Here is a 25,276-nt window from a genome sequence, read left to right as displayed (position 1 = left end):
CCAATGTAGCTGCCGGTAGTAGGGTGTCATGTGGTCAAATTTCTTTAGTCCAAAGATTAGTCTAACTGCTGCATTTTGCAACAGACCTATAGCATGCATACAAGAGCATACATCCCTATAATAAACATTCTACAGTTCCTAAAACATTTCAAATCCTCTAATTACATCTTAAGATATCTAAAATGACTTAAAGATAAAAACATCTTAGCGGCATCTTACAGATATCCACCCCAGCTCCCACCCAACCTGATATTCGAAATACCCCAACAAAGAAATTTGTTTCCAATTGCTTCTTATATACCGATAGGGTTTCTTACACCCAATGTGCCATAGGAAGTTGATTCCAATTGGCGCTTTCCAAAAAAAGCACTGACATGCGTAGAAGCCTAGTGGGACTGTTTAAGTGTCAGAATAGTCAATCTATGAGAGCATTCAGATCTCAGCATCCATCGCTGGACTCAAATAAGGAGGCATGCCCTATGAGCCAACACTAGTGAATTTAGATCTGATCCAGTTTGAAAAAAGAAGCCATAAATATAAAGGTGTTATATGATTTATTTTTATCTGAAGAGTTTCCTGAAAATCAGGTCATCGCCATGCCATAAATATCCTTGGGTTTTGGTTATAAGCAAGGCATTGTTTTTATGTATCTGCTTTTCTCCACTTTTCTATCTCCTGCCTTTCAGGATCGAACTTGTGAAATAATTGAAGATGTAGAAACCAATAAGCTGGTCCGAAAAATGAAGAAACGGATTTGCTTAGTACTGGACTGCCTCTGTGCGCATGATTTCAGTGATAAAACTGCAGATCTGATAAATCTGCAACATTATGTTATTAAAGAGAAGAGACTTGGCGAACGAGAAACTGTGGTGATCTTCTACGATGTGGTTAGGGTAGTCGAGGCATTACACAAAGTAAGTCCAAAGAAGGATTTTCCCCCTGCTGTGTTAGGCAATTAACTTTCTAACAGTATTTTTAAGGCATGTCAGTAGAGAGCACCTACAGCTGCTTCAGTTATTTGGGGTGCTTAAATAGCAGGAATAGTTACCCCTCATATTTTAAGAGAATGTTTATTAATGTTTAAAGCTTGTAGAAGACTGACCCCATTTTTCCCATCTGTATTTGATATCCGATCCCATATTGTCAATATATTTAGAAGAAGGGGAAAGGGATGGGGACTTGTATGCCGCCTTTTTATAGTTTTACAACCACACTCAAAGTGATTTACATACAGGTACTTCAAGCATTTTCCCCATCTGTCCCAGTTGGCTCTTAGCCTATCTAACGTACCTGTGGCAGTGGAGGATTAAGTGACTTGCACAGGGTTTGAACCCACGACCTCAGGGTGCTGAGGCTGGAGCTCTAACCACTATACCACACTGCCCTCCAGAGACACAGGGAGATGTAGATCCCAAGAGAGTTTGAAGTAGTAGGGTAAAGTCAGCTGTGACTAAAATCCTCCAAATATCAAGCTTTCCTTGAGGCCGATCCCTTCACTTTGAACTGGTGGTGTAGCTAAGATGATAAATGTTTTGGCATGAGTGTCGGAGTGCCATAAGGACAGCTCTGATTCATCAGATAAATCTGTATGTTCAGCAGTGAGGCACTTGAGCATAAATTCAGCAAAGCACAAATGTTCAGATCAGTCAGACTAAGCAAATAGAATAGCTCATATCCCTTAAGATTAGAAAAAGGAATCGGAAATGAATGATTCAAAACACAAACCGGCCCAGTGACAGTGCTGCACATTGCAATGTTGGGTTTAATTCCCAGTTCAATCAGGGCTTTCAGATCTGTGGATGCAGCGTTCACAGCCCCTAGAGAGAAGGGAATCAGTCATCTCGCAATGGTAGTATCTGATGGCTAGATCTAGGGCCCATAATTTTGGTTCTTTGAATGAATATACAGTATCCCTGGTGGTGGTCCTCCATCCCACTTCCACCGCAATAGCTGAGGACTACTCTTGCCATGACTAGACTAAATCAGATTGGAAAGGGGTATAAAATAAGGGAAAAAACTCCCTGGCCAGTTTCAAATGATGACTTATGGTCACGGATTCTACATCTGATTCTAGCTGAGCTGAAAGTATAAAAGAGCGGGAGAAAACTGTTGTCTCCCCCCTTAAAATAAAAAAAAAAGATGACACTAATGTTCTATAAGCTTTTTGGTTCTGTCCTATGTCTTGAGCAAAATTCTTAAATGGAAACCAGAGAAACTGTGTTTTGATAACTCTTTAGTTCAGTGTCTCTCTGCGCATGTTATAAATGCTTAGAGAGATTTTTATATGTACCGTGTGAAAGAAACTCTTCAGAGAAGGGCCCAAGATGATTTGACACAATCTCTCAACACAGTTCAACACCTTGACTGCACTTATGTACAGTATACTAGTTTTTCTGACTTTAAAATAACTAGAAATATCAACAAAATATAGTAGAAGACAGCTATGATCAAAGATCACTGTATCACATATAGGATTAGATCACTAAAAATAGTGGAGAAAAAAGAGACCTCCAATATAAGAACGAGCCTTTATTGCTCTTGATCCAGCCTTCTAATTGAATGATGATCACAAATGACTTCATCTCTTGTTTTCTCCTTTTCAAACTTTCCACACAGAAATACTACCAGGCACCCATCATGGGGCATTTTCTGTGCTGTTGCATTTGTTTGTTTGTTTTAATTAACTGCCTACGAATATATGATGTGCGTAACTTTGTCTTATAGCTGTGGGTGGCAATGTTAGAACTGCATTGTAGTTCTGAAGGAAAGAGACTTTGGCCCCGATTCACAAAAGTCAGCGATTGTCGCTAAAAGACTCACTAAATGGCCAACTGTGTATTTTTCGATCCAGACCAACCCAAGCAAATGAGTAAAACCTCATGCAAAATAGCAAAGTAATTGATTTACTAACATTTGCTTGGCTATTTTGCATCGGGTTTTACGATCCTAAAGCCCAGCTGCTGCGGACCTGTCGGTAACTGTGCTACCAACAGGTCTGCCGGGGGAGGGGTGGAGGGTGTTCATTTTTTTAATGGCACAGATATTTTGCATGAATTACACATGCAAAATATCTGCCCAATAAAAAAAAATGAAAAGCCCTCCCCAACAACCCACAACAAACCTCTCCCTTCTTCCCTCCCTCCCCAAATAAAAATAATGCCCCCGCCGAACTTATGGCAGGAGGGATGCCCACTCCCTCCTGCCACCAGACGCCCGACACCAAAGAATGGCAGGAGGGATGCCCAATCCCTCCTGCCAGCGGAGACCACCCTCCCTCTCCCCTCCCCCCCCCGTTATGTCTGCAATGTAGGTCTTAGGCCCCTCCCCGTGTATCATCTGATGCATTGGGAGGAGCCTAAGGCCCTAATTGGCTCAGATGCCTCAAGACCCTGCCCTTCGGCAGGGTCTTAAGCATCTGAGCCAATCGGGGACTCTCTTAGACTTCCTCTGTATCCTGGATACAAGGGGAGGAGCTAAGGCGGGTGGTGGCAGGAGGGAGTGGGCATCCCTGCTGTCATATTTAATAGTGCGGTGGCGGCAGCGGAGTGGTGTCTGGTGACAGGAGGGGCATCCCTCCTGCCATAAGTTTTGCAGCGGGGGCATTTTATTTGGTTCAGGGAAGGAGGGAGGGGGTTTGTCGTGGGTCATTGGGAAGGGTATAATACACGCAAAATATCTGTGCTATTAAAAAAACAAAAAAAACAGCACAAGCCCTGACAGCAGACGCCCGACACCAAAGAATGGCAGGAGGGATGCCCAATCCCTCCTGCCAGCGGAGACCACCCTCCCTCTCCCCCCCCCCCTGCTTCTCCTGTCACTGCTGTCAGGGCTCTGCACCGACTTAATCACTCACTGAGCGATTGAGTCAGGGAGTTTGTATGCAAATGATTTGCACCTCTGTGCAAATCATTTGCATGCAAAAATGATAGTGAATCAATCGCTGTTTTTAAATCGGCCAGAGAATCAGCCAACAGCGATTGAATCGCTATCTTTAGTGAATCTGGTCCTTTATCAGATCAAGATTATCTCTGAAATTAAAAGCGTGTGATCTTTTAAGCAATAAGATTCTGCATTTATTCTCAGCATTTATTCTCTTTAAATATCTTTCCTGTTACATTATTTGTGAGCACGCAACTGTTTACCCATTTCCTTTGGCATTCTTTTCTCTTACATGCAATGTCATTTAGAGAAATGAGACCGTGCTGCAGTGGGACTGTACCATTGTGGATTTTAAAAAAATACATGTCTTTACCTTCATAAAAACCTTGCGGTGGCATTCCATATGGTTTTCATGCAGTGGCTAAGTATACAGAGATATTGCAGTTACACTTTTAATCTGCTTTTCAAAAACTGAGAGCCAGATTCTCAAAACTTTAACGCCATCATTAAACTGTTTTCCGATGGTTTAGCCTACACGCATTTCAGCGGCGTATTATCAAAATGGCTTATCTCTGTTTTTAGCAAGATTTCTAGCAGTCTCCGACAATGACATGCAAATGGGCTCTTCAGCATTGAAATGAGCACTCCGGTGGATTATTGAAAATCACAGAGCCATTTTCTAAGAGTGGTGTCGGCTTTTGGCGACAAAAATCAGCAACTGGTCCGGGGGTGCCGGTACAGTGCCAACACTGTTAAAAGTGCATCTTTTGGTGTGTGTTTTACATTGGCTAATGAAAAAAAAAAGTTACATGATTCTCATAAACTGTAGTTATTTTTTTTTTTTTGTGGGAGAGGTTAAAAACACGCTTCTTGAGTGGTGTATAATACCCACATCTTATATGTTTTTGGTTGTGATTCATGATAAAATTTTACATTAAAAAAACAAATTATAGTAGCTGTTGGGAGAGAGAGCCATGTTTTATGCGCCTTGTTAAAAGCCGACGTTGCTTCTCTCCTTTTCTTGCTTTATTTTCACGTTGGGCTTTGCAAAATGAACTGCTCATGCTGTGATTATTGTGTTGCGTTGCTTTCCTGGCACATGCACACATTCACACCTCTTTTCTGCGCATGTGCCGACCACTATCGGTGGCGACTCGACACATGTAAATTTAGCGAATGTTCGCTACTGGCTGCTGACCTCATTTATATGAGCAGTTTTTTGAGAATGACTCGTGCTTTTGAATTCGCTGCAAGATTGCATGTGTTGGTGCCCCATCAGTTTTTAATGCGTTTTTTTTGAGAATCCTGGCCTGAGTTTTGTAAGTATTGCAGGAAAGACATAGTCAGAAATGCTTGTGGCGTTTGAGCTGAATCACAGGATTATATGGTATCTGATTCCAGCTGTTGGACCAGATGTTTATCTTTTTAGTGAAGGTTCCACAGGGAACACTTAGACACACAGAAACCTGAATTTTTTTTCTCTTAATGCCAGCGCATTCACGACGAGATAAATACATGTTTTGCAACTTAAGATTAGAGTGAAAATGGATGAGAGGTTTTACTGTTTATCATGGAATTTTATAGATGTTTTAAACTTTCAATTTGCAGAAAAATATTGTACACAGAGACCTGAAATTGGGCAACATGGTGTTAAATAAAAGGTAAGCAGTCTGTTTCCTCTTCAAGCTATACATGTACACTTCCCCGTCCGTATTCGCGGTTTCCGAATCTACGGATTCACTTATTCACGATTTTAAACCAAAAATTTATTTTTCTTTTTTCGGGCTATTATAAGCCCTGTAAGCCCCCCCTTAAGCCTTACCTGGTGCTCTAGTGGGTTTTCGGGGCAGGAGCAATCTTCCCACGCTCCTGCCCCGTGCAGATCGCTCACAGGAGATGGCTCGAGAGGCTATGGGAGCTCAAGGCAGCCATTTTTTGTGAGTGATCTGCACGAGGCAGGGGCATGGGAAGATCGCTCCTGCCCAAAAACCAGCTAGACCACCAGGTAAGGCTTAAGGGGGGGACTTACAGGGCTTAAAATAGCCGGGGGAAGGCGGGGGTTAGGGGCAGAACTGGCCTGAATATTATTTGCATTTTTTTTTTTATATTCGTGGGCTGACTCTGCCCCTAACCACCGTGGATACGGAGGGAGAAGTGTAGAATAGAAATATCAGGTGGCTGGAGGCATTGTTCATTCGTTTATTTATTCAGAATTCAGATCACACCTTTTCACTGCTGGCTTAAGGAGAGTTACCCATTGTACCCAAATGTATTTCTCTACCCCTGGAGGGTTTATTTATTTAACTTTATTTTTATTTATTTACCCCCTCTTTTACAAAACCACAAAAGCGGAGTTTTTTTAATTGCAGACCGGCACACTGAATACTCTGCGCTACTCCCAACACTCACCCCCCCCCTCTTCTATGAAACTGCATTAGCAGTTTCTAGCGCAGGGAGCCGCGCTGAATGGCCCACGCTTCTCCCGACACTCATAGGAACTCAATGAGCGTTAGGAGTAGCATGGGCCATTCAGCGTGGCTCTCTGTGCTCAAAACTGCTAGCGCAATTTCGTAGAAGAGGGGGGTGAGTGTTCTATGAGCGTCGGGAGTAGCGCAGAGCACTCATGCGCCAGCCTGCGCTAAAAACCGCTTCCGTGGTTTTGTAAAAGGTGGGGTTAAGAAATAATTCCAAGTACAAGACTTGTTCAAGCAATTCAGTGCCTACTTGCTGATTTTTAGTTCATCAGGTCCTTTAGCCTTTGGGACAGATAGGGTCGTTTTTCTCAAGTCCCTAATTTCGTTTTAGTTTGATACATTGTAAACTGCTTAGGTCAGTAAAATGCAGGAGCGGTAGATCAAATCTTAAATCAACCTAAACATACTTCCATTAGAATTCTTACAATTAGGAATTACAAACGAGGAACAAACCAATTGAAATGTAGGCTCTTCCTCAGACCACTATAAAATAGAATAGAGGGGGGGGAGATTAGAACTAAGGGGGAATTTATAATAAACAGCATTTCAGGAAATTAGCTACGACAGATTAACCTCGGTCTATTCTATCCATTCCACTTCATGTAGCATCAACCGTTAACTTCTTGAGATCTAAAAAGGACCTCAGGTGCTCAGGCAAGAAAAACACATATCTCAAACTTAAATATTTAATCACATATTTGCATGGATAAGCAAGCAAAAATGTCGCTCCTAATTTTCTTGTTTCCTCTCTCATAACCAAGAATTCTCTCTGTCTCTCATGGGTCGAATACAAAAAGGAGCAGCACTATTTTTAAAGTATATCCTCATTATTGAACTCAGGTCTTGTTCAAAAACAGAATTCACAATAAGAGTAGCCTGATCTTTAACTTCAGAGAGAGAATCTTCTAGAATAGCTGTAATACATAAGAACATAAGCAGTGCCTCTGCTGGGTCAGACCAGAGGTCCATCATGCCCAGCAGTCTGCTCACATGGCAGCCCATCAGGTCTAGGACCTGTATAGTAATCCTCTAGCTATACCCTTCTATCCCCTTTTCCTTCAGGAAGTTATCCAATCCCTTCTTGAACCCCAATACCGTACTCTGTCCTATCACACCCTCTGGAAGCGCATTCCAGGTGTCCACCACCCTTTGGGTGAAGAAGAACTTCCTAGCATGCCCTCTGGTTCTTGTAGTTTTTGAAAGTTTGAAGAATCTGTCCCTCTCCACTTACCCTGTAGATTTTTTTACCGACTCCATATGATCATACATCATTTACTAATTGATCTCCTATTTCAATCCTTTTATCTTTAGTAAGAACATAAGAACATAAGAAATGCCTCCGCTGGGTCAGACCCGAGGTCCATCGCGCCCAGCAGTCCGCTCACGCGGCGGCCCAACAGGTTCAGGACCTGTGCAGTAAATTTCTATCTATACCCCTCTATCCCCTTTTCCAGCAGGAATTTGTCCAAACCTTTCTTAAACCCCAGTACTGTACTCTGCCCTATAACTTCCTCTGGAATTGTATTCCAGGTGTCCACCACCCGTTGTGTAAAGAAGAACTTCCTAGCATTAGTTTTGAATTTGCCTCCTTTCAACTTTTCCGAATGCCCTCTTGTTTTTTTATTCTCTGAAAGTTTGAAGAATCTGTCCCTCTCTACTCTCTCAATGCCCTTCATGATCTTGTAAGTCTCTATCATATCCCCTCTTAATCTTCTCTTTTCTAGGGAAAAGAGTCCCAGTTTTTCCAATCTCTCAGCATATGAAAGGCTTTCCATCCCCTTAATCAGTCGTGTTGCTCTCCTCTGAACTCTCTCGAGCAATGCCATATCCTTCTTAAGGTACGGTGACCAATACTGGACGCAGTACTCAAGATGCGGGCGCACCATTGCCCGATACAGCGGCAGGATAACTTCTTTCGTTCTGGTTGTAATACCTTTCTTGATTATACCTAGCATTCTATTCGCTCTCTTAGCGGCAGCTGCGCACTGTGCTGTCGGCTTCATTGTCATGTCTACCATCACCTCCAAGTCCCTTTCTTGGGCACTCTCATTCAAAAACTTCCCTCCCATCGCATAATTATACCTCGAGTTTTTGCTTCCCACATGCAATACTTTACACTTCCCAACATTGAATTTCATCTGCCATCTCTCTGCCCATTCCCCTAGTTTGTCCAAGTCTCTTTGCAATTCTTCGCAGTCCTCCTTTGTCCGAGCTCTACTAAATAGTTTGGTGTCGTCCGCAAATTTTATTATCTCACACTTCGTCCCTGTTTCTAGATCATTTATGAATATGTTAAAAAGCAGTGGCCCGAGCACCGAGCCCTGCGGAACACCACTCGTGACCTTTCTCTAGTCTGAGTAGTGGCCCTTCACCCCTACCCTCTGTTTCCTACCTTCTAACCAGTTTCTGATCCATCTATGCACGTCTCCGTCCACCCCATGGTTCTTCAGTTTCCGGAGTAGACGTTCATGAGGCACCTTGTCAAAGGCTTTCTGGAAATCTAGGTATATGATGTCTATGGGGTCTCCTCTGTCCATTTGTTTGTTAATTCCTTCGAAGAAGTGCAGTAAGTTAGTTAGGCACGATCTTCCCCTGCAGAAACCATGTTGGCTGGTTTTCAGAAGTTCGTTTCTTTCAAAATGTTCATCGATGTTTTCTTTTATCAGTGCTTCCGCCATTTTCCCCGGAACCGAGGTCAGACTCACCGGTCTGTAGTTTCCCGGGTCCCCTCTTGATCCCTTTTTAAAGATGGGCGTTACGTTGGCTATCTTCCAATCCTCCGGAATCACACCTGTTTTCAGAGATAGGTTGCAAATTTGCTGCAGTAGTTCCGCTATTTCCTCTTTTAGTTCCTTCAGAACCCTTGGATGGATTCCATCTGGGCCCGGCGATTTGTCAGTTTTTAATTTTTCTATCTGCCTGCGCACCTCATCAAGGCTCACTTCCATGGATGTTAACTTTTGTGCTTGGTTTCCCTTGAAGATTTGTTCAGGTTCCGGTATGTTGGTTGTGTCTTCGCTTGTAAATACCGATGAAAAGAACATGTTAAGTCTTTCTGCGACCTCATTCTCTTCCTTCACCGCTCCCTTCCAGTCTCTGTCGTCCAGTGGTCCCACTTCTTCCCTAGCTGGCTGTTTCCCTTTAATATATCTAAAGAACGGCTTGAAATTTCGTGCTTCCCTGGCTAGCCTCTCTTCATACTCTTTTTTGGCTTTTCGAACCACACGATGACATTCCTTCTGATACTTTCTGTGTTCTTTCCAGTTTCCCTCAGATTTGTCCTTGCTGATAGGCGGAATACCGTCCAAAGGAAATTTCAAATTTTCTTTTAAAAATTTTTAAAAGACTTCTTTGGGAGACATACCCAAAATTTTGGGACAATTTAACACTCTAAGATTCAATCATCTATTAAAGTTCTCTATTTGTTCAATTTTTCATGAAATTTCTGATCTTTTATCACCGTTGAAACTCTTTTCAAAGTAATACGCTTAATATGAATTTTCTCCATACAGTCTTGATGAACTCTGTCTAAATTCAAAGAAAAGGCATCAGCCTTTGAAACAAGTACCTCCATATCTTGAGGGGTTTTTCTGACCATTGCATCAAACTTCCTTATAGCCACAAGAAGTGTCCCCAAGGTTACTGCAGGCTCCAACTCTGAATTCCCAGCCTCATGGATGCTTTCTTCACCATGCAGCTCCTTTGAGAGTGAAGTCCTGCCCAGGATTAACTCCTGACTCCCCCAGGGCTCGACACTGTGCTTCGCGCTTCAGCTGGTCAAGGTGGCACATTTGTCATCGGAGGCGAAAGAGTTTTTTCATATTCTTGGGAGTCGACCGCTCCCTCACTCGACTCCAATGCAGAACCCACCCTCCTAATATCCAGCTGAGGGTTGGTGACGGCTTGTCAATCCAGAAGCTAAGGGAATCGTCTGTTGAACTGGAGAGGATGAGAAGCCGGCGGTACCACGCCTCTCACCACCCCCTTCCTTTTGGAATGTGGCATTTGAAGTAACTTCAAGAAAAAAAGAGTTCTGAAAGATATAACAATAAGGTAAGCCACACTAGGAAAAATTCACTGGAGCGAAAAAAACCATCGTCAAGATCCGTCAGCCATCTTGACTCCTCCCCGAGATTCTCTCCCTGGAGGGTTTATAATCTTTGTATCTGAGGCAATGAAGGATTACGTGACTTAACTAATGAATATCAGTGAACTTCGAACAATGGTTTCCCTGTTTCTCTAACCACGAGGCAGCTACTCCACCAGTGGATGTGTTAGGAGGATAGATAGTAGCCCACTAGGGTTTAGAGAAAGTACCTGCAAATAATAACTATAAACCACTTGGGTATACCACTGAAAGGCAGTATATCAAAACCATGACCCTTTACCTTTCCTAGGAGACCCTCATTATTTACTGTACTTTAAGAATTCCTGACTTAATATTCACACATTCAATTCATAATGTCTCCAAATTAATTTTCCATGTTTTGTTCCCTTGTTATAAAATTTGCATTATTTATAATTCTACCTGTGCATTATTTCTACAGTGCCCCTGCACCATGTCACTTTAGTTAAATGATCCAAAAAGGTTGACTGATGCCTAGGGCAGTCTCCGCTTAATATCTTACTATGCCTTTGTTCACATTTTATTTCATCTGCCATTTAAATGGACAGTCCCCTGCTCTTGTAGATCTTCCACTGTCTCTTAGGGCTAGATTCATAAAGCAAACCGATCGGTTTGCGACCCCTTTACGACCAAATTTCCCTCCGGCCTGATTCACTTACCTCTTCTGCGATCCGCTTCCAATCCGTGCATGCAAATGAGGGAAAACGCAAGCAAAGTAGACAGGGACGCGATTCCCCAAAGAAATTTTGTGCTGGCCGATCAATGCAAGAAGCGACTGCTGGGAACCAGTCGAAAACGTCTTTTCGACTCTCCTGCTCTCTGCACGCCCTCCTGCTCTGCCCCATCTGTCTCCTGCCTGCTTGCCCCGAATGCCGCCTTAATCTGCCCCATCTTTCTCCTTTCTGCTCGCCCCGAATGCTGTCTTGCTCTGCACCATCTGACTCCTGCCTGCTCACCCCGAATGCCGCCTTGCTCTGCTCCATCTGTCTCCTGCCTGCTCGCCCCGAATGCCGCCCTGCTCTGCCCCACACTACGAGCCTGTGGTTTTAACCCGTGGGTTTAAAGTGGGTTAAAACCAAGGGCTCACTGGGCTACAAAAGTTTTAAAAAAGTTAAAATTTTAAAAACTTGCGTCTCACAGGGGTCTTGAGCATGCGCAGACCTGCGCGGGATCGCACAATAGTGATCCGTGTAGGCCAGATGAGGGCGTTCCTCCAAGCGCTCTCATTTTAATGTTTCCATTTTGTGAATTTTTGTCAGACCTGCCCGGATCGGGCCTAATCGGGCAGGTTCATGAATCTAGGCCTTAGTAGCTTATATTTTAATGACTTTAGAATTTGCGAATGAGAATATTATTCATGGCTGGGGAATAGAAGATCTAATTTAAGGGTTTAAAAAAAAAGGACAAGTTACATGGCAGTTCTTGCCATTAGCTCTGCACCATGGGTTACTCTGGTGTTTCTGTTCACAGCTCCCTTGTTAACGCTCAGGTAATTTGGAATTAGATTTGTTCTTTGTTTACATCCACCTAAGCTGGTTTGTCCTTTTCCACATCCTCTTTCAGGATACTCTAAATCCCTGCTCCAACAGTAGCCTTTGAAGATCACTTACTCCATGTTCTTCTAAGTGACTATCAGCTGTTCCCCATGATTAGTTAAAAAGGAAAAGGAACTTGCACCAGCAGCTGGGTTGTTTTCTTTGCTCTTTCATTTGGCTCAGCAGGGGATAATGACTTTTAGATTTATGAAGATAATTGATTTATAAATCTAATGTATACCACAGTTTTCTTTCCATTTCTGAAGCTTTTGGTAGTGATTCATAAGACTTAGGGCTCCTTTTACAAAGCCGCGTAATAATGCGTGCTAAACTGCCGGCTTCTTGAGCAGGTGGTAGTTTTTCGGCTAGGGTGTGATAAAAAGTCGCGTGCGATAAATCCGCTAATGTGACTTTGTAAAAGGAGCCCTTAGTTTTTCTTCCCTTACCTCTTATTTATTTTGCATTTCTAGTTTTGAAGGGGGTAGAAGTGTCTTAACATTTCTAGCAAGAACCCTGGTGGGGTGTTTGGGAGGGAGTAAAGCTTAACCCCCTAGCCTCAGCAAGGTATGGCACTGCTAGAGTTATACTGTTGGGGAGGGGGGAAGGTAAGGTTTTGCTCAGTGGTAGTGTGTGGTGCAGTGGTTAGAGCTACAGCCTCAACACCTTGAGGTTGTGGGTTCAAATCCCATGCTGCTCCTTGTGGTCTTGGCAAGTCATTTCATCCCCCATTGCCCCAGGTACATTAGATAGAGTGTGAGCCTACCAGGACAGAGAGGGAAAGATGCTCGAGTACCTGAATGTAATCCATTTAGACTATAAGTGGTATATAAATGCTAAAAATAAATCCTAGTCTTTTGGTGGCATCTGTAGTTGGAAAGGAAGCTGGATGTGGACACTCAGTCTAATTCCATGAGAGAGAGAAGATAGGGGGCAGCAGAGGGGGGCCCCACAAAAAAGTTCAAGGGATGAAGACAAGCAGCAGTCAAATTTGTTCTGCTGCACCAGCTATAGAGATCCCAACAAAATAAAGTAAAGGTGAATTTACTTTGTTGTTTGAAATCAAGAGTTAACATTCGTTTTAATAACTTGTTAGTACATGACACTTTTTTTTTTTTAATGTTTCTGGGAACAGTGGAAAGAACCTCTTAAGTGTCAGAGAGGGAAATTTACAAGAATAGCCAAAGTTAAGTGTCTTAACTTTTTCTGGAAAAAGTGAAATGTATTGTAGTGAAGGCTTGGGGGGAAGGGGGCGGTTTTTTGTGTGGGAGTATCATACCAAGTTCTTAGAAGAGGGAAACGGAAGAGCAGCCAGAAGGGACCTTGGAGTGACTCATTCACAACCAATCCTGGTTTACTGCCCTGCTAGAATGGGACTCATTCCTTGCTTGAACCCTGTCAAACTAAAGGGACATCCAAATAGTCAAAACTAGGAGAATACAGAATACCGTTCTCTGTTAAAAGTTTATTGTCACAGATTCTGAACTTGAAAAATACTGAGATGTTTCTGGTCTCATTAGTAGTTCGTGGATAGGGAAGTCACGAAAGACATTTTTTCCTGCTCCATACCAAGAAACAAAAAAATAATTTGATCAAATCCGCCAAGTGAAGAACTGATAAGAGAGCAAACTTTTCCTTGCACTAAAGGGTTTTTCAGCATTACCTACAAAGCTCAGTGCCCCTTAAACAAGTGTTGTTTAGGCTGCTTCCCCAAGGACTATAAAAACATAAAACTTGCAAAGTTGTGCATCTCTTGTCTGAACAAAACTGAAAGAAGCAGCAAACCATTTTGTATGGAAAGTAAGCAAAAGAGGAAATGAAGGCTGCTTTGGTTCTTAAAAGTATTAGCTGAAAAGATAAGGAAAAAGAGGTTAGCTTTCATAAAATACAAAAGATGACTGAAAAAGGAAGACAGGCAAAAATATCTGGAAAAGATAAGAGAAGCTGGTCAAGTAGTCAGGAAAGCAAAGATACAACGGAAGAAAAAACAGCCAACATGGTGAGGGGGGGAAGACTTTTTTTTCATATGTTAGTGATAAAAGGAAGTCAAAAGTGGAATTTTGAGACTCAAGGATAAAGGAGAGGAATATATAGAAGGTGATAAAAGATAAGGCTGAATTGCTTAATGATTATTTATGTTCTATGTTCACAGCTGAAGGGCTGGGAGCTAGAGAGTTGCGCGGGGTCAGAAATCCCACCCGTCCCCGTGAAGAATCCCCTCCGTCCCCACCCATCCCCGCGAGGAATCCCCTCCGTCCCCGCCCGTCCCTATAAACTTCAGAAATAGTTATTTCATTTAATTATGCTATTGAATTAAAGGCTCTGGTAGAAATCCATTTACAAATAAGCAAAGAGACTTTATTAATTTGGAAATATTAATTGGGAAGAATACATACTTTGTAAACAGGTTTCTACTAGAGCCTCTAATGTTTATAAATTTTTATCAACACAACTAATATACTACTTTATGCTGAAGAAAAAAAAAAAAAGAAATAGAATTTTTTTCCTACCTTTGTTGCCTGGTTTCTGCTTTCCTCATGTTCTCATTCAATTCTTTCCATCCACTATCTCTCTTCTCTCTGTGTCTTCCATTTGCTCTGTTACTGTGCCTCTCCCTTTCTCCCCCCTTCCAAATTGGTCTGGCACCCATCTTTTTTCCTTCGCTCCCCCCATAGTCTGGCATCTCTGTCTTCTTCCCTGCCAGCGTCTTCTCCCCACTCTCTCTTCCCCATTTCCCTTAAGCATCTTCTCCCCACTCTCTCTCTTCCCCATTTCCTTTCAGCGTCCTTCTCCCCCCCATCTTCCCCATGTCCTGTCAGCGTCCTTCTCCTCCCTCTGTCTTCCCCATGTGCTTTCAGCATCCTTCTCCCCCCTCTGTCTTCCCCATGTCCTTTCAGTTCTATAATGCCTGGACATGCGCTGAAGTGGCTCGCTCCTCCAAACCCAGTTCTCCAGCATCTGGGATGGAGCTTCAACAAAATCCTTTTCCACATGTGTTCCACTGAACAATGCAAACTCTGCCTATGAGACAAACATGGACAATAAAGGCAAATAATGGAATGAATCCCGAGAGAGAGAAATGGTCCATACACAGATTAAATAAACTGCCTTCCTGTAATACAGCAAAGCATGGCACACACAAAATTAAAAAATAAATGAAGAGAAAGTTAAACTGCAAAATAAATTTCATATTTTCCCCAGCTCAGCAAGTTAACATAACAAAAAAGTTTTTATATAACCACCCCACACGCATCCCAAAATCCACAAAGCCTTGTGTTCTGAACATGAGAAGCCAGGCATGCAAAGGTCTAACAATGAGAAAAAGGGAATAAGTAAAAGGCTACCCCAGGGCGGACCGCCCCCCCTTGATACGCCACTGCCTTGAATTTTTACTGCCCTGCCGCAGCACACAGCCGACTAGAGGTCTTCCCGATGTCAGCGCTGACGTCGGAGGGAGGGAGGGCTTTGCTTAAGCCCTCCCTCCGACGTCAGCACTGACATCGTGGAAGACTTCCGGGTCGGCTGTGTGCTGTGGCAGAGCAGGTAGGGAAAAGAAAACGAGCCTTGTGGCTCGAGTGCATCCAACCCCGCAGGAACCCCACGACCCTAGGGGGTGTCCCCACGGGATCTCTGCGACCCTAGGGGGCATCCCCACGGGATCCCCGTGACCCGAAGGGGGAACCCGCGGGATCCCCGCCGTCCCCGTGCAGCTCTCTACTGGGAGCAGGATTGCAGAGGACAAATGCAACTAGGGAGGGAGGAGTGGTAGACCCTGAACAATTTTCAGAAGACTGTGTTCATGAGGAGTTGGCTGCAATGGTGTATATCCAAAGATACTGAAGGCCAAATTTTTCCCCATCCCATCGAGTTCTTTTCCAGTCTCTGCCCCATTCCTGCAAGCTCCATCCTCATCTGCAGAAGCTTCAAACACTTTAAAATCATAAGTGTTTGAGGCTTGTGCGGTTAAGGCAGAGGGACAGCGACAAAAACTCACAGGGACGGAATAGGGAAACTGAGTTCCGGCGGGGACAAATTTGTCTATTCTGGTGGCTCCTCTGGCTGACCTTTTCAATGCTTCTCTAGAATTGGGAGTGGTACTGGAGGATTGGAGAAGGGCGGATGTGGTCCCTCTCCACAAAAGCAGAAGTAAGGAAGAGATAAAGAGTCTGACTTCTTTGGTAAGTAAATTCTCCGAGGACAAGCAGGAAATATTTTCTCACATGTGGGTAACATCATCCACAGAACACAGTACAGACACTACCAAGTGCACTGTCACTTCACTGTGCACATGCCAGTGCCTTCCCACTAGACGTCAGATTGTGAGACCATCAGTTCTTCATTTTCCATGAAGCTGAGAAGCTCTCTCATCAGTTCTTTCTCAGCGCATCAAACATTTGCCCTTATTCTGCCTTCCCACACTTATTTTTCATTATTTTCCTCTCGTGTTCGAGTATTTTACCTGACTGATTAATTTTCATCAATTTTTCAACCTTTGGGCCACTCTGGGCTCTTTTTTTCTCCTAGGAACATCAGTTGTTTTTGGCATCCTAGTTACTTGAGCTTCTGGCGCCACTTTCCCCTCCATGTCATGGAGGGTACCGAGTGGCTTTAAGAAATGTTCTCAGTGTAGTTGGATCGTTTCAGGCTCTGTACCACATAATTCGTATGTTCAGTGTCTGGGTCCTGAACATTGGGACATTAGCTGTGTCCTCTGCTTCTGTATGCAAAAGAGGTCACTCAAAGCCTGAAAACTTCATTTCAAACAACTTGTTGGTACCGCATTGACATCGAGCATGACGGGAGACTCAAATTACAACACTCAGCCTTCTATGACTCGGTCATCAGCATTGACGTCGATTGCATCCAGAGCATTGGGCGTCACTTTTTACAAAGGCAAAATTCTACATCATCTTCATCTATGCCTCAAGCATCGGGGAAAGAAGGAAAGAAGCACAAATATTTTTCCCCTTCTAGGTATACACTGCACCTTCCCAAGCATTGCCACACTGAGGATCTCTCTGTTTCCATCCAGATGTTCTTTCCTTGTAGGCAGGCCTCGACATCAAGGTTTCCTACACCCAGACAGTCGATGCAGCAGACTGCTTCCATTCAAATGTCTCTTCAGTACCCTCATTGTCTCTCCAGAAGGAGATCCGGGCTATGCTCAGACAAGAGCTTTTGGGGTTACAGTCTTCACAGGCTTTAAAGATTAACATGAATGCCTCAGCTCAACCCAAGGTTACATCAAAGCATGAATCGAGAGCAAGGTCACACACTCCTACTCAATGACATACATCAGAGTCTGCACAGACCCTTTCTATGCATGTATCTTCATCAGTACAGGACTTATCCCCTGCCTCAAATCACTGACTTCCATCTCAAAGTAGCTTAAAGCACAGTCACCACTCCTCTCAAGAGTTCTTTAAAGTGTCTGATTTGATATCTCGAACCTTTCACATACGAACTTGCCAGAATACTCTGCAGAAGAATCCTATGGTCTACCTTATGATCCTTCCCCCGTCTTATCTTTTACTGACTTTGTAAGTCAGATGGGGCAGGCTTTGCCCATCAAAATTGAAAAAGAGGAGGAGCCTTTCTCTGAACTATTTGACCTTCTTGACTTTGAAACACCACCAAATGAATACATTAAGGTTCCTTTTCATAAAGTCATGAACGATGCCTTACTTAAGTACTGGAAGAATCCCCTGTCAGTCCAGGTAGCTTCTAAAACGATAGACACAATGTATAGAATTCAAAAGCGACTTCATCATAAAACGAATGAGGAGAGATTTAAATATCTCAATATGTATAGTTTGGAGGAAAGGTAGGATGGGGCAATATGATAGACACTGAAATAACTGCATTGCATAAATGTGCATGAGGAAAATCATTTGAAAGGAAACTCTGGAATGAGGGAGCATAGAATAAAGGTAAAAGTTCCAAGAAGTAACCTCAGAAAATACTTTTTCACAGAAAGGATAGTGGATGTGGTGGAGGCGAAAACTATATTTGAATTCAAGAAAACTTGAGATAAGTGCACTGCATCTCTAAGGAGAAGAAGGTATAGTAGATGGTATGGTTAGGGAGGCTGGCTAGGCCATATGGTCTTTATCTGCCTTCACTTTTCTGTTTTATTTTTAATGAAGATTCACCCAAAGTGATGTATAAAGGCTATAGCATGATATAAACAACTTAAATTGTATTAATAGCCTAACAATAGTAAAATGACCAAATTACAGAATTAATGATAGTGTTAGAAATATACTGACAGCAGAATATGAGCAGTAATCTCTTAATGATGTAAACAAGCGCTGACATTTTTAGCCAACCTGCAAAACACGTGTTTACAAGAGGTTTGCAAAGGTGTATGGGTACAAATGCTTGGTCAAATTTTGTATATTATTCTTCGTTAAAATTTGTGACACAATGAACATTTGCAGTGTTGAGAGTTGTGGATTGTAATGTAAATCTGGAGAAACAAATTTGACATTTTGCAAAGCAGCAGGAAAGGGTCATGATTGAGAGGCTGGTGGGTAGCAGGCCAGGATTTCAACCTGATTTTTACCTAATCTCAATTTCTAGGAAAATTTAGGTACAGGAAAGAATGGACATGGTAGAAAATTGGAGTTTGTTAGAAACCTAGGTTTTATTGGTGGGTTTTAAAATGATGTTCATAAATTTGCCACTGCCTTTGAAAAGTTGACTTTCAAGTATAGATGCCTTAGGATTTTCCCAAGATAAACATATTTGTTTACCACCTTTAAAAGAAATCAGGTTGAGTCAAAAGCTTTTTCCTGTGTGGGTCCTGAAATTGTTTTTTATGGAGAAGTTGAACTTTGTAAACATTGTAAAGCTTAGCCTTTTAATTTAGTTTTTAATTCTTGAGACTAATGGATTAGTAATATGCATATTTGCATTGATTATTTTGTTTTTTTCTGAGTTTGATTTCATGTTAAAATTAATGTGGTTTTTAAGGTTCCCTGTATGGACCTGCTGGAAAATTACTTCCTTTCTCCTTGTGGAAAAGGGGGATCTAAAGATGTATCTAATGCTTTTTTTTCTTCTTCTTCTTCCCTTGCCTTCCCTTCCTCCCCCAGGACTCATAGGATAACTATCACAAACTTCTGCCTTGGAAAGCACTTGGTTAGTGAAGACGATCTATTGAAAGACCAGCGAGGAAGCCCAGCCTACATCAGTCCTGACGTACTGAGCAGTAAGTTCTTGAACTGGGAATAGGAATCCTGCATGAAACAAAGTAAAACCCAGGACTGGCTCATTCTATCCCTTCTGACATGGAGCTAGCCTTTTCTCAGCAATCCAAGCTTCGTGCTCCAACCTTTAGCGTAGCTTTCCCAGGCTATCCGTAATAGTCCAACCTGCAAAAACAATGTCCTAATATCAGGTGTGGGGTTAATTGTGCAGTCCACCTTTGCAGCCAGACCAAGGAAGATGTGCTCCATGATTGTAAGGAAAACTTTTATTTTCATTCTTCTCTGCCTTTAGGGATTTGCATGAAACATACATATAGAGCAGTGGTCTCAAACTCGCGGCCCGGGGACCACATGTGGCCCACCAGGTACTATTTTGAGGCCCTTGGTACGTTTATCATAATCACAAAAGTAAAAAAAAGTGTTTCTTGATATGTCTCTTTAGCTATAAATTACAATATTATTATTAAGATTTAGCCAAAAGGAAAGATTTATAAACTATAAAGAGTTTTACCTCATGCAAAATTGTCATTTCTTTAATAAGACATTAACTATTTTTTCTGAGGCCCTCTAAGTACCGACAAATCCAAAATGTGGCCCTGCAAAGGGTTTGAGTTTGAGACCACTGATATAGAGCCTCTTATTTCTCCCATCAGTTGAAATTCAGACCAGACGAGCACATGTGAATTTGGTGTTAACCCACTTTTCACCCTTGTCCTGTCCACTGTCATTACTAGAACTGTGATATGAATTTCCACAGTCAGCTGAAGTCAAGCGGCAAGAGCCCTCAAGGCTGCCCCAAATACAGCGCACTTCCATTATGTGCACATCAGATAAGAGCAGTCCTGTTTTTCGACCATTGATTTTAATGATCACACCAGCCTTTAAACACATGCTTCGCACATATGCACACACTTGACTGGCACTCCGTTTATCTACACAGTCAAGTTGTTCAGCTGCCCAGCCCGCCTGTTGTTCTTTCATTGGTGTGTCATCGCCACTAGTGTTCTATCAATAATTTATTTTTTTATTTATTCAGTTTTCTATACTTTTCTCCCAAGGGAGCTCAGAAGTGTTTACATGAGTTTATTCAGGTACTCAAGCGTTTTTCCCTGTCTGTGCCAGTGGGCTCACAATCTTTCTAATGTACCTTGGGCAATGGGGGGATTAAGTGACTTGCCCAGGGTCACAAGGAGCAGCGTGGGTTTCAACCCACAACCTCAGGGTGCTGAGGCTGTAGCATTAACCACTGAGCCACACTCTCCCTAATAAATGGTGCTACGCTGTCCCGACTACATTTGTGTGCGATTAATGCAAAAATGGTGCTACCCTTGGTTAGATGCAAGTTCCAGTTTCAGTTACAAAGCCTTGCATTTAACTGAAGTGCGCTGTATGTCTTTAGGGCAGTAAAGGAACAGAGGAGCCGTGGACTGAAAACCAAGTAAGGCAGAATTAAATCCCACCGATGTGCTTTGGGCCTTGGACAAATAATATCACTTTGTAATCCCCTCAAGGGCAGCACAGTAGCAGACCGTAACGACACATCACTTGCCTTGAGCTGCTACTGAAAAAGGAGTGAGCTAAGTCAAAATATAAGGAAGCATTTTTGTGGATTAGAATTTAGAAAGAGGAGACCAAATCTGCCAATGCTTCCCACTCAGTAGCAGCCTCACAATAACTTGTTTCATTTTCAAATAATTCTCCTGTTGTGTGTGTTTGAGCTACAAGCGGGAGAAGGCTGTGTCACTCAGTCAGAAAACATATTTTTATCCTGATAAACAGGCCATTGGTAAACAACAGAGTATAAAAATTTGCAACGTCTTTTACAAGAACAGGCCCTTAATCAAGAAAAGTCCAGGTTTCAAGGATTGAAAATGCAAGAGCCTGCCTTCTGACAGTGCAAGGTAATTCCTGCTGGAGTGAATTAGTGCAGGGCTGAGCATAATTAGAACTGGTGAAACACTGCAGCGATGACTCACCAAGTGAGTCAGGACGGAAACCATACACTTAATCCCATTTGTCTGTGGTAGGGAGGCTGCAACCTTTGTTTATTTCTAACCCCTCAGGCAGGCTTTCATTGGTCACTTTATCGGATGATTGTGCCTCTGAAATGGTTTGAAAGCAGAGTGGACTCCGCCCCATGTGACACAGTGATAAAGGCCATATGTTTACAGTAGGTTTTTATCATGCACAAGGGAAGGATTTGAAGAGTCTGGTCATTCCTGTAGTGGCATCATTATAATTTAACATTTAGTGGTACTTTTCTCCTAATTAGGAATCATACAGTGGAAGTCTTACTTCTCATACATTTTTTAAATGTTTGGTTAAGCTGTTGATGTTTTTAATTTATTTATTTCTACAAACTTATTAATTGCCTTCCTGGATCTAAGTGTTCCTCCCAAAGGCGATGTACAAAATTAAAAACATATGCACAGCAAACTTTAAACTAACCAAAACCACAAATAGAAGCCAAGACCCAGGAGTTGACTTCCTTCCTGCTTCCATGCAGTGGATAGCAATCGAAGCAGTGGGTGCTAACAAAATATTCTGTCTCGGAACAGGAAGGTTGTTTGTTTTTGGTTTTTTTAAAGAGGTTTCCAAAACAAATGATTCCTTTTCCTGATGCAATAGCACTGACCAATTATTCTACCCCAACAGGGCCATCTCTAAGAAGAGTCATGGTTCCTTCCTCTCTCATTGAGGGTACACAGTGGCCTAGCAAGGGTGAGAGGCACCTAGAGTGGTGCCCCACCCCACCCCCGCTTCTTCCCCGATCCCCCCTGCCCTGCACTCCTTCCCTTCCCCGTTCCTCTAGTTGTTCCCCGCCACAAGCAACAAGAACTTCAACGGGCTCCTCGAAACCCTGTTGGCTCTCCCTCTGATGTCATTTCCTATCCGCGGCACCCGGAAGTGACATCAGCTGGGGAGACGATGGAGTCACTCGGAGCACATTGAAGTTTTTGCTCGCGGCGGTGAACTAGAGGTACGGGGATAGGGGGTGCGCATATAGCAAGGGGGGGAATAGAAGGAGGGGTGCTGATGCCCCCAGCAACATGGCATCCAGGGCGGACTGCTCATCCCCCCACCTTCCCCTTACAATGCCACCGAGGGTATGTGCAGTAGAGCAGTGATTCCCAACCCTGTTCTGGTGGACCACCAGGCCGATCAGGTTTTCAGGCTAGCCCTAATGAGCAGATTTGCATGCCTGTCACTTCCATTATATGCAAATATCTCTTGTGCATATTCATTAGGGCTAGCCTGAAAACCCGATTGGCCTGGTGGTCTTCCAGGACAGGGTTGGGAACCACTGCAGTAGAGCATCAGCCTCCCTTCTCTTCTCGCATTCCTCACCTACGATAAGCAGGTTAATCTTGTCCAAGAAAGCAAAGACGTCATTATAGAGTTCACGTGCTCTGGATCTAAAACTTAGCTAAATGACTGATGTGGCCCTGTAACCTGCCAGCAAAAGGGTGTTCCCGTTTTATAGAGCTGGTGGAACTAACGTGTAACTTGTGCTTCTTGTCCTTTATCTAATCTAATTTGTACATATAGAGGTTTTAGGCGATTTATAATTAGACAAGAGCCCATACAACATAGGGAACTTACAGAAGAAGCCTTTTACAAAGTAAGGAGCTAGCAAGGGTATTAATGGAGGCAGGGTTGCAAAAGTCAGAGACTGGATGACTCCTGTACCAAGGTGGTTGCTGTAGAGTTGAGGAATGTTTCTCTCCCTCATTTTAGCTAATCTGTCACTTAAAACATCTTGCTAAAAGAATGGTCTCTCACGTTAGGCTTGGTTTGCAGTCTGTAGCTGACTGTCCGTCTGTCACCCCCTCAGGTCGGCCTTATCACGGGAAGCCCAGCGACATGTGGGCATTAGGAGTGGTGCTGTTTACAATGTTGTATGGACAGTTCCCCTTCTATGACAGCATACCTCAAGAGTTATTCCGAAAAATCAAAGCTGCAGAGTACACCATTCCTGAGTAAGTACCTAAACAAGTTTCAAGTTTATTAGGATTTTATATACCGCCTATCAAGGTTATCTAAGCGGTTTTACAATCAGGTACTCAAGCATTTTCCCTCTCTGTCCCGGTGGGCTCACAATCTATCTAACGTACCTGGGGCTATGGAGGATTGAGTGACTTGCCCAGGGTCACAAGGGGCAGTGCGGGGTTTGAACCCACAACCCCAGGGTGTAGATCCAACCACTGCGCCACACACTCCTCCTTTGTTATGAAAAAGAATATGGGAAACGCTTATATGCTGTTAACCCTTTTAACTCCAGGAAGCGCTTCGCCTCGTCCACAGCAGTGCCAGGAGTATCTTATTTGACCATACTGAAAGCCTAAATTATTGTCCTTCTCTTCCCCACATCCCGTTTGGATTTTACTAAGCCAGTCGCATCATAAAATGGGACACTGACTGTGTTGGTCATCTTCTATGATAAGATTGCATGGGAGCTTCCAGCACAGTCCTTGCTAATGGGCTAACACTAAAGCATTCCCAAAACAATGTAAGAACGCAATGTGTTCCTGGGATGGCTTTTGTATCTAATAAATCCAGAAGAGGAAACTGAGGACAAGAAGAAGCAAGCCAGTATCTCAGTGAGAATATTAGAAGCTACTTTAAACCACCTGCTCCATGAGCCTGGTGTTCTGCAAATTCATTGATAGGACAAACGGTCCAGATGTTCTAGCCAAAGAATGATTACTCACCTAAGGGTTTTTTAAACAAATATAACTTTTATAGCTCATCCACCTGGGCTTAGTGTCCCCTGATTTGTACAGCTCTGTAACCTCATTTTCTGCATTTTATGTTTGTATAAAAACCCACATAGCCCCTTAGGAAGAGTCAAAATTAGAAGGAATGTTGGTGAATACATTATCAGATGAGGGTCAATATTTAAAGGGGTTTAATTAGGCAGGCGAGGCTGCTACTGCTTAATATCGCAACTAGCCAGCCATTCATAACCCAGCTAGGTTAGGGGAGGTCTGGGGGCAGAGTTGGGCTATATTTGGTCTATAAAACAGCTGTCTTAACTGAATGTGGCCGGTGCTTGGTTAACTTCTGGATTGCCACACTAATCATAACATAAGAATTGCCATACTGGGACAGACCAAGGTCCATCAAGCCCAGTATCCTGTTTCTAACAGTGGCCAACCCAGGTCCCAAGTACTTGGCAGAAACCCAAAGAGTAGCAACATTCCAGAGCTGAGATTGTGATGTCATAATGCCTCATTCCACCAATGCCTAAGAGCCAACCTCACCAGTGATGTCACAATGGCTCAATTGTTCTATACTTTGCTCACATAAGAACATAAGAATTGCCATACTGGGACAATCCAAAGGTCCATCAAGCCCAGGATCCTGTTTCCAACCCAGGTCCCAAGTACCTAGCTAGATCTCCAGTAGTAAAACAGATATTCAGTGCTGGAGGCTGGATGTACCCTGGATTTCAAGCCTTTACTGCCACAGGCTGAATGTTTTAATGTGGTATTGTGGTTATTTGGCAATTTTTGTTAACAGTGATTACATAGTTCTTTAAACCTGGGACAAGTGTCTCCTATAATCTTGCTGCCTTTCTCTTATCTCCCTCATAGAGATGGCCGAGTCTCTGAAAACACTGTGTGTCTGATCCGAAAACTGCTAGTTTTAGATCCCCAACAGCGCCTGACAGCCTCTGAGGTTCTGGATTCTCTTGGTTCTATCATATCTTCATGGTGAGCTCACACCCAGCAATGCTTATGTCATCTGCTTATTTGAATGATCACAATTCTAAATTGTTAGGAAGACCGCAAGAGAATAGGATTTATCAGAGATTTGTGGCACTTTCCTATACCTCTGTACAAACCGGGAAGGTACCATTCTCATGGAAAAAAAAACATCTGGGCAAGGGTTCATAACATGAATTTGGTTTGGAAATATAAGGAAATATTGTTTTGAGAGAGGGAACAGAGTATCTGGAACGGCCTCCTAGCAGAGGTTGGCGATAACCGGAGTCTGTAATGGCAAGGGGAGAAGACTCCATGCCTGAGTAAGCTATGCAACGGTGACACA

At 43.0% G+C, this 25,276-nt stretch overlaps 1 protein-coding gene across 4 annotated transcripts in view; it reads left to right on the top strand.

Moving 5' to 3' along the window:
* The window catches only part of STK40 (serine/threonine kinase 40), a 69,494-nt gene that overhangs the window by 37,068 nt on the left and 7,150 nt on the right, over positions 1-25,276 (top strand). For 3 of the 4 annotated variants that reach the window (XM_033955389.1, XM_033955388.1, XM_033955391.1), the window contains 5 exons: positions 687-914; positions 5,488-5,540; positions 19,109-19,224; positions 23,058-23,202; positions 24,820-24,939. In XM_033955389.1, the coding sequence (XP_033811280.1) occupies positions 687-914; positions 5,488-5,540; positions 19,109-19,224; positions 23,058-23,202; positions 24,820-24,939 (662 nt within the window). The remainder of the gene's footprint in view (positions 1-686; positions 915-5,487; positions 5,541-19,108; positions 19,225-23,057; positions 23,203-24,819; positions 24,940-25,276) is intronic. The other variant, XM_033955390.1, reaches the window with a different exon arrangement.

The sequence above is a fragment of the Geotrypetes seraphini genome, chromosome 8, assembly GCF_902459505.1.
Source record: "Geotrypetes seraphini chromosome 8, aGeoSer1.1, whole genome shotgun sequence".
Lineage (NCBI taxonomy): Eukaryota > Metazoa > Chordata > Amphibia > Gymnophiona > Dermophiidae > Geotrypetes > Geotrypetes seraphini.
The sequence above is the reverse complement of the archived record's forward strand: the minus strand, read 5'-3'. Positions and strand labels throughout refer to the sequence as shown.